At 36.3% G+C, this 9,673-nt stretch overlaps 2 protein-coding genes across 8 annotated transcripts; both read right to left on the reverse strand.

Moving 5' to 3' along the window:
* Positions 1 to 2,950: 2,950 nt before the first annotated feature.
* On the reverse strand, positions 2,951 to 6,035 carry LOC132267138 (F-box protein At4g22280-like). Of its 7 annotated transcripts, none has more exons than XR_009468881.1 (5): positions 5,417 to 6,026; positions 5,122 to 5,166; positions 4,043 to 4,186; positions 3,730 to 3,936; positions 2,951 to 3,348 (listed from the first exon to the last, which is right to left on the reverse strand). XR_009468881.1 is itself a non-coding variant. In XM_059768206.1 (3 exons), the coding sequence occupies exon 3, from the start codon at positions 5,017 to 5,019 to the stop codon at positions 4,207 to 4,209; it is 813 nt and encodes a 270-aa protein (XP_059624189.1). In that variant the 5' UTR covers positions 5,020 to 5,024; positions 5,122 to 5,166; positions 5,417 to 6,019; the 3' UTR covers positions 4,193 to 4,206. The 7 variants fall into 7 exon arrangements, 2 of the variants coding, with proteins under 2 accessions (XP_059624189.1, XP_059624188.1); XR_009468883.1 differs by lacking the exon at positions 2,951 to 3,348 and adding an exon at positions 3,357 to 3,626 and having other exon boundaries at positions 3,730 to 3,812; positions 5,417 to 6,035; XR_009468879.1 differs by lacking the exon at positions 2,951 to 3,348 and adding an exon at positions 3,357 to 3,626 and having other exon boundaries at positions 5,417 to 6,025.
* Positions 6,036 to 6,960: 925 nt separating this feature from the next.
* On the reverse strand, positions 6,961 to 7,898 carry LOC132316665 (putative F-box/LRR-repeat protein At5g41840). The gene is made up of 2 exons (XM_059815138.1): positions 7,524 to 7,898; positions 6,961 to 7,230 (listed from the first exon to the last, which is right to left on the reverse strand). The coding sequence occupies exons 1-2, from the start codon at positions 7,896 to 7,898 to the stop codon at positions 6,961 to 6,963; spliced, it is 645 nt and encodes a 214-aa protein (XP_059671121.1).
* Between the last annotated feature and the right edge of the window lie 1,775 nt (positions 7,899 to 9,673).

Raw genomic sequence — 9,673 nt, forward strand, 5'->3', positions numbered from 1 at the left:
AATCTTCATTTACTGTCCAAAAATTCTCCTGGGATAAGGTTCCATTTATTTGATTTTTTGTTCATGATTATATAATTACCCAAATGACCTGCAACTTTCTTTCGCGTCTATAACTAAGGCAAAATTTACTTGTTCTAGAAGATTTTTTACATGTCGATGGCATTAATAATACTCCGACTATCTCAACATGAATGTCAACAAACATACTCATTCATATTGGAACATCATATAGCATCAGAAAGCACAAATTCACTCTACTCCGAATTCTTAAAAATAAAATCATTACCCAGGAAGTGAAAATATGAAGTAACAGGAGCATCACCAAAGGAGTGCAAGGATCGGGCTTGTCCTTCCCCTAAAATTTAGTAATGAATGAGTTGAAAATAAAATTAAAAAGATAAAGAAAAAGACGAAATCTCTCGCCAATGGACTTTACTTGAAACAAAGACTCTACCCTTTGTATGAAGGAAGGTAATCCTTTTTTATCCCGGATCTCATAATCAAACTCTTGAACCAAAAATATCCATCGAATCAAACGAGATTTGGTTTCCTTTTTGGAGAGAATGCTCTCACAATGTTTTCTATAGATGATGTGAATTGAACTACACTCTAGACATGCTTACTATATGTATAGTATATATACATATATATATATACTGATTATAATATGTCTATGGGGATTCCCCTGGCTTGTGAAAACTTTTGACTGATTATAATATGTCTGGAGGTTCTAAAACTTCATTTCTTTTTCACCTAAATTCATTTGAAGTCTAAGACCCAATCCGTTTGGTTTATGCAGGAGCAAATAGATGAGGTTTGAGCTGACGACCAATCCGCTCCTCGAGGGAGGTGGGCTTGAATGTCATAATTCGTATGTAATCTGCATATATTTACCGAGCATGTTTTCGTATTTTATAGGCTTGTATCTCTGAACATAATTCGATTCAAACTCAACTTGGTTTCCGAATACTGATGATTTCAGTGGCTTCCTTGTGGCCTTCAATTAGTATTCAAAAGTTCTATTCAAATTCTAAGGATTAAAAGGAAAAAAGAAAATAAAAACGTAATGTGTGGAATCAACTTTTAAGAGGAATGACTCTACTAAGATAGATCATTTCACCACCCCTGCTCTAATCAACTGGAACAATGGTGAAATTATTTTTAGATTGCTTGTTAATTGTTCAACTATGACACTAGGGGTGGCAAATTTTTAAATTTTAGTATTATTGTTTTTATTTTATCCTTTCACGGTATCCGTGTCCACACAAGTATCTTGCAGAGTGGCCAGTGGGTGTTTTGTAATTGTTTTTCTCATACGAGAGACTTAGGTTTGAATGACGGATCTGGATCTTCTCTAGTGGAATAGTGCATCTTGTTCCTTCCAGTTTGGAATGCACGTTAGAAAAAGGTTGGGATGTTTGTCCCAACTTTTTTGTAAGATGCATTCTACATTAGACGGAATAAGACGCATGATAAGATTTTCTTCCCAGAATGAGTCTCAATGGTGAATTTATTTTTGTTTTTTTTGATGAGCATTGATGATACAGATTCAATTCAACAAAGAATTGAACACATTCAATTTAGGAGTAAGGGTGATGTTATCATGACATCATTATATTTAATGGCGTTATAATGACATCATTATATTGGTTTGAATGTTACTCCGTGATAATGTAAATTGATATTGCATGATAATTGACCCCTACTCATTTCCAGGTTTACATTTCTAGTGTACGACTTTATTTCATTTTCTTTGTATTTCACTTCTTTTCCTTTTCTATTTTCAAGTTTCTAATAGGGGCAGGATGGGTAATCTATTATTTTTATTTTTAAGTCCATAATTTTTTTGTTATAAAAAAAATTAATAATAAATAAATCTTCCGTGATTTTCTAATTAATCTATTTCTTCAAATAGAATTAGGTTCTATCCATTATGTTCATGGTTTGCATGGTACGAGATGCCTATTTCGATTTTATTTATATCTTATATTTTCAAAAAAATAAATAAGATGGGTTTTTTTAAGTTGGTACGTTAGAATCTTCTATTTTTAATTTTAGAATCTCTATATATGTGGATATTCTAATTAAATTTATCTTCCTTCTTTTTTATTAAATCATAAATAAATAAATAAATAAAATAATAAAATAAAAATAATAATAAAAACTGGTTATTCGGCTCGAGAGAGAGAGAGAGAGAGTCCCGGGTTAGAGTCCGGCAGCGGAATTAGAATTATATATATATATATATATATATATATAAAGATTTTGTTTCTTTAATGTTCATGGGATTGGGCCTGAAACATGGGGGTATTCTGCTCTTGAGCCTATACGGTTTTTTTTCTTTTTTATTTTTATTTTTTATATTAATCTCCGGTAAGTTTTCAACTCTTGTCACGAGGGTGCTCTTGTAAGAGTAAATACTTTTTTTTGTATGTTAATATTTTGGAGGAAATTAATTTCCTAAAAATTTGTCTCTATTTTTTTGAAACTTGCATTAAGTTTTTAAATTTTTTATTCCTAGAATTAATTTAATCTGAAACTAATAGAAGATTACATTAATTTTAGATGTGGAAATTGGCAATAAGGGCAACCTGAAATAACCCGATTTTAAAAATCGCAAAATCTCAATCCAAGTTCTAAGCCAGACTAAAAAATTTTAAAAATCGTTCGAGTTAGTAGTTAGGATTAGAGGTCAGGTTAGGTTTGGATTAGAGTTCAATATTTTATATGTCGAATTGAACGTGAATTCTACCTCAAACCTGCCTAAGTTGTAACCTTATACAGCACCACTTGCTGGGCCTCTCAAGTGCAATGTGACGCAGCCTTCTTCCCACGCGATGCTGTGGTTGTGAGGCGCCATTCGTCCTGAGAAATAATTTTCGCCAAGTAAAACCAGAATAATAAAATTTTTAGATGTTTAGTTGGTTTGATTAATAATTTAATATATTTGCCATGAAAAATAAATAAATAATAAGACACATTCAACCCCTTCAAGTATACAGAAACATCATATTACACTAAATTAACTAGCCACTTTCACATGACGCAGCACACAAATTTAACTTGAAAGTGTTTTTGCTTACAACAGTTTGCAGTTATCAGAATAAAAGTCAGTTGCACTCTTACATTTGAACTAACTTCAAACTTGAGAATCCCGGACCGAGGAAAACACACATGTAGCTGAGTTTGTACGTATGCACAACCAAATGGTGGGACCACGTCTACATCGTAAGGGCATGTTGAGCACAATGGCCATATAACAACAAGGGTAGTGCACTCCCAAATAAGCTGATCCCAGATCATGCCCAGTAGAGTCATCATAAAGTTAATCCCGAACTACCTCTCAGACTAATCAAATACAGAGTAATATCCATCAATAGTTAGTTAAGTGAAATAAAATAAGATACACTCATCATTCAGATAGTTCAACACAACTAAGTAAAATAAGATATAACTAATGATTCTGAACTTAAGAATTACAGTCAATAGTGTTTAAAGCATCCATGGTAGATTACAAAACAAAGCACAATATCAACTGCTGAAAGCATACTGCCTCAGCGACTGTATTTCAGTTTCAGGAAGCAAATTCTTTCCAAAAGCATGAAATTGAATATCCTCCACCATGACTGAAATTGATACGGGCGTACAAAAAAAATAACGAACATTTAATAATTTGACCACATATTTCAATCACACTCAATAATATATTGCAAATTTTAGAGTTTTTACCGTGAGCAGAATGTATTATCAATCTCTTCAAAACTTTAGCATTCTTCAAGAAATACTTTACGTTTTCAGCTCATCACTCCTCCCTGAAACGTCCCTAATTTGTATTACCTTGAGGTGAAACAACAAACAAGAAGGCACAGTCCTTAGCATTTGCCAGCCAAATTGATGTTCTTTAATGCCATAATAATTTCCATTATATAGAAGTGCCTAACCAGAAAAGAAATATATATATTCTCAACTATAGTGTAATTGCACAAATAACATTGAATTTAATCTAAATAAAATAGCCTAATCAAATTGCTTAGCATGTCACCTGACAAACAAGGGTTTCAAGTTGTGGTGCGCACTCAAGCAATTCAGGAAGCAATTCCCATCCAGCCTTGTAATTATAAAGCTCACCCAGCTCCAAATAAGTCAAACGATCGAAATTTGGGAGCGAGCACATTAGAAGTGCGTTCTTGCAAAAAGAAAACCAAGTCAATAGATATTATTCATTGAATACCCCTCTACTACTACGTGGTCGAAGTATTTAAGATATTGAAGATTTGGTGTATTAAACACAATCTTGTACATGTAATTAAAGGTATTGTAGTCATAGAGGTCGCTATCAATAGTCAAACTCTTGAGTGCAAGAGCCGAAATGTTAAGAACATTAATATTTTTCCAAAAACAATTTATTAACGCCAAATCCTCAAGCACAGGGCAGCTTGAAACAAGCCTCTCAGTGGAGTCATCATCCGAAAACTTAATTTTATCAAGATGGAGGATTTTAAGGCTGGGGAGACAGACCATGCTTGGAACATTGAGAGCAAACACACCATCTAGTTTTAGTACCACTAGAGTATTACAATTCCAAAGCTCACGAGGCAGCATTACATGCTCATTCACAAGGCTAATATCAACTTCACGAACATGACGCAATATTGCAATAGAAATCCATTGACTAAGATGCGAATTATCACATTTGTTTTCACACCTCAGACGGAATTTATGCATATCTGAAACACTTTGTAGCAGCACTTGATAGACAAAATTTATGAAACTTTTGACTGACTGATCACAATTATCCCTTCTCATTCCAAATGGAGTCCGATAATAAAAGTAAAAATTAGTGATTGATGTCCAATGATACTTCCATTTGGTTGATAAGACGCTAGTTTTCACTGCATCTTTTATTGGAAGGAAGGAGAGGATATGCCCAATTAGACTGCTTGGTAAACTGTTAATCCTGTCTTCTTCTTCACTTCTCTTGTTTTTGATACGCTTTCGACGTTTTGAAATAGAACCCATAACTTCTGTGATGGTACATATTAACAATATATATCTAAATATATATGAAGTGATAAAATAAAATTGTGTACAATTTGAAGAGTTTATATACTAGTAATTTACCTACGAGGGTTTTGAACTCAGTGAGTTTACACAGTGGTTAAGTACCTGCAAGGAACATTGATGTATATATGTAAATCTATAATGGGTTTGCTTCTTTAATATAATTCAGTGATGTATATAAATGAGTGATTGTGTTTATATATAAATGAGACACAAAATACAGATTAAATTAATAGTCCCCAAATGCAAAAATCTGCTAGGGTTTAGGAAATTGAATTATTGATACATATATGTACATACTAAATTAACAGAGTCCCAAATGCAAAAATAAGCTAGGGTTTAGAAAATCAGTCACCTGAAGAAAGAAGAAATCACCGGAGAGAGAGCAAATCGGAGAAGATGCTTCAAAATCTCTTTCTTCTTTCTTCCACTTCCACAATTTTTCTTTATATATGGCTGTCCCTTGTCTTTGAGATCTTCAATTTCTCTCTGGTTTTGCGCATTTTCGAATTGGCCATTTCACTGCCCAAGACAATTTAGTGCAATGATAGTACATTGAAGCCATGTTTGGCAAGCTAAAAATGGTGTTTCCAAACAGAGTTTAAGCGCAACATCCAGGGGTAAAGCACTTTTTTTCCAAGGTGTTCCAAACAGAGTTTGAGACTTTAAGCGCAAATTTCGTTGCTTAACATTTTTGCCATAAAAAAATATAAAATATACAAGCATCGGCAGGGGACAAAGCAAAAATAACCCCTCAACCTTTCTAACATTTTTGCCATAAAAAAATAAAAAAATAAAAAATTCTAATTTCATAGATTATTATTAAATTTCTAATCCAAGCATCATGGGATTCGCCCTGAAACCTTCTACAAAGAGAATAATAGTTGAAAGCCCGTGGGGGTATTCTGCTCGAGCCCATACCATTTTTTTTATTTTTTATTTTTAATCTCCGATAAACTCACGGCTCTTGTCACAAAGTAAGAGTAAATACTCTTTTTTGTATATTAATATTTTGGAGGAAATTAATTTCTAAGAATTTGTGTGTATTTTTTTGAAACTTGCATTAAGTTTTTAAATTTTTTATTTTAGGATTAATTTAATCTGAAACTAACAGAAGATCACATTAATTTTCGGTGTGAAAATTGACAATAAGGGCAACCTGAATTAACCCGATTTTAAAAACCGTGAAATCAAAATCCAAGTTGTAAGCCTGAGTTAAAAAAATTTAAAAATCGATTGGCTCGAATTAGTAGTTACTATTGAAGGTCGGGTTAGAATTGAATTAGAGTTGAATATATTATATGATGGGACCACGTCCACACTGTAAGGGCATGTTGAACCCATCCACCGTATAACAAGGGTGGTGCACTCCCAAAGAAGTTGATCCCAGATCATGCATGGTAGAGTCTATCATAGAGTTAGTCCCGAACTACCTCTCAGACTAATCAAATACGGAGCAATATCCATCAATTGCTAATTAAGTGAAATAAAATAAGATTACGTTCATCATTCAGATAGTTCAACACAACCAAGTAAAATAAGATATAGCTAATGATCCTGAACATAAGAATTACAGTCAATAGTGTTTAAAGCATCCATGGTAGATTACAAACAAAGCACAATATCAACTGCTGAAAGCATAGTACTGCCTCAGCTACTGTATTTCAACTTCAAAACTTTAGCATTCTTCGAGAAATACTTTGCCCTTTATCCAGCCTTGTCACAATAAAGCTTACGGTGCTCCAAATAAGTCAAATGATCGAAATTTGGGAGCGAGCACATTTGAAGTCCCTTCACGCAAAAAGAAAACCAAGTCAATAGATATCTAAAGGAAGTAACAGGATACATAAAGTCTCAAATGGTATATTTGGGCAAAAAGAGCATCACAAATAGGCATAATCATTTAACAAAGTTAACCTCTATGCGGGCACCAAAATAAAGCCGCCGCTGAACTTTAGATATTCCTCTGACAAGTTCCTTTCCATGGTCTCCTCTTCCAAATTCACCGGTTAACACTAACTTCTTGTCCGCCTTGACCAGAGAATTGAAGTTATTCACCGAATACCCTTCTGCTACTAAGTCGTCAAAGTATTTAAGATATTGAACATTTGGTGTATTAAACACAACCTTGTACATGTAGAGGTCGCTATCATTATCAATAGTCAAACTCTTGAGTGCAAGAGCCGAAATGTTAAGAACATTAATATTTATCCAAAAACATTCTATTAATGCCAAATCCTCAAGCGCAGGCAGCTTGATACGAGTCTCTTAGTTGAGTCACCATCCGAAAACACAATTTTGTCAAGATGGAGGATTTTAAGGCTGGGGAGACAGACCATGCTTGGAACATTGAGAGCAAACATAGCATCTAGTTTTAGTACCACTAGAGTATTACAAGTCTAAAGCTCATGAGGCAGCATTACGTGGTTATTCATAAGGAGCATAATATCGACTTCACGAACTTGACGCAATATTGCAATAGAAATCCATTGATTAAAATGCGAACTATCACATTTGTTACCACACCTCAGATGGAATTTACGCATATCTGAAACACTTTGTAGCAGCACTCGATAGACAAAATTTATGAAACTTTTGACTGACTGATCACAATTATTCCTTCTCCTTCCAAATGGAGTCCGATCAACAGAGTAAAAATTAGTGATTGATGTCCAATGATACTTCCATTTGGTTGATAAGACGCTAGTTTTCACTACATCTTCTGTTGGAAGGAAGGAGAGGATATGCCCAATTAGACTGCTTGGTAAATTGCTTATCCTGTCTTCTTCACTTCTCTTGATTTTGATAAGCTTTCCACGGTTCGAAACAGAACCCATTACTTCTGTGATGGTATATATCAACGAAATAAATAAATATATACATATGTATATATAAAGTGATAAAATAAATTTCTCGACAATTTGAAGAGTATATATTAGTTATATACATACGCGGGTTTTGAACTCGGTGATTTTACACAATGGTTCCCTGCAAGGAAAATTGATGTATATATGAGAGCGTGTATATATATACACATAGATATTGATTATTTTAGAGACATATAGATATTAAATTGACAACCCCAAATGCAAAAATAAGCTAGGGTTTGGGAAATCAGTCAGCTGAAGAAGGAAGAAACCGATTACATTAACATTATGTGGGTGTCACTTATTAGAAGCTGACATGGCACATTGACAAGTCAATACAACCCTAACTTAATCCTCCGTGGTGATTTGAAAAGTCAAAGTCTTGAGAGACCAATCCTCAAGCACTCTTAAACCCTGACATCGCTCCAGGCCCATAAAGTCTCGAGAGACCAACTCTCGAGCACATTAAGCCTTGGCATCGCTCCAAGCCCATTAAAGCCTCGATGGATCAACTCTCGAGCACCTTAAGCTCTGGCATTGCTCCAGGCCCATCAAACCTCGCCCTGGCATCACTCCAGGCCCATCAAGCCTCAAGAGTCAACCCTTGAGCATTCTAATCCCTGGCATCACTCTAGGCCTATTAAGCCTCGATGGATCAACTCTCGAGCATCTTAAGTCCTGGCATCGATCCAGGCCTATTAAGCCTCGATGGATCAACTCTCAAGCACCTTAAGCCCTAACATCGCTCCAGGCCCATCAAACCTCGAGGAATCAACTCTTGAGCACCTTAAGCCTTGACATCACTCCAGACCCATTAAGCCTTAAGAGTCAACCCTTGAGCATTCTAAGCCCTGGCATCGCTCCAGGCCTATTAAGCCTCGATGGATCAACTCTCGAGCACCTTAAGTCCTGGCATCGCTCCAGGCCCATTAAGCCTCGATGGATCAACTCTCGAGCACCTTAAGCCCTAGCATCGCTTAAGGCCCATTAAGCCTCGATGGATCAACTCTCGAGCACGTAAAGCCCTGGCATCGCTCCAGGCCCATTAAACCTCGAGGACTCAACTCTCGAGCACCTTAAGCCCTGGCATCACTCCAGGCCCATCAAGCCTCAAGAGTCAACCCTTGAGCATTCAAAGCCCTAGCATCGTTCCAGGCCTATTATGCCTCGATGAATCAACTCTCGAGCACCTTAAGTCCTGGCATCACTCCAGGCCCATCAAGCCTCGATGGATCAACTCTCAAGCACCTTAATCCTTGGCATTGCTTCAGGCCTATTAAGCCTCGATGGATCAACTCTCTAGCACGTTAAGCCCTGGCATCGCTCCAGGCCCATCAAACCTCGAGGAATCAACTCTCGAGCACCTTAAGCCCTGGCATCACTCCAGGCCCATCAAGCCTCATGAGTTAACCCTTTAGCATTCTAAGCCCTGGTATCGCTCTAAGCCTAGTAAGCCTCGATGGATCAACTCTCGAGCACCTTAAGTCTTGGCATCACTCCAGGCCCATTAAAGCCTCGATGGATCAACTCTCGAGCACTTTAAGCCCTGCAATCGCTCCAGGCCCATCAAACCTCAAGGAATTAACTCTCGAGCACCTTAAGCCCTGGCATCACTCCAGGCCCATCAAGCCTCAAGAGTCAACCCTTGAGCATTCTAAGCCCTGGCATCGCTCCAGGCCTATTAAGCCTCGATGGATCAACTCTCAAGCACCTTAAGTCTTGGCATCGCTCCAGGCCCATTAAGC

Source organism: Cornus florida, unplaced genomic scaffold (assembly GCF_030987335.1).
Source record: "Cornus florida cultivar Cherokee Brave unplaced genomic scaffold, ASM3098733v1 CherokeeBrave_3.0.0_Hap2_Chr07, whole genome shotgun sequence".
NCBI lineage: Eukaryota > Viridiplantae > Streptophyta > Magnoliopsida > Cornales > Cornaceae > Cornus > Cornus florida.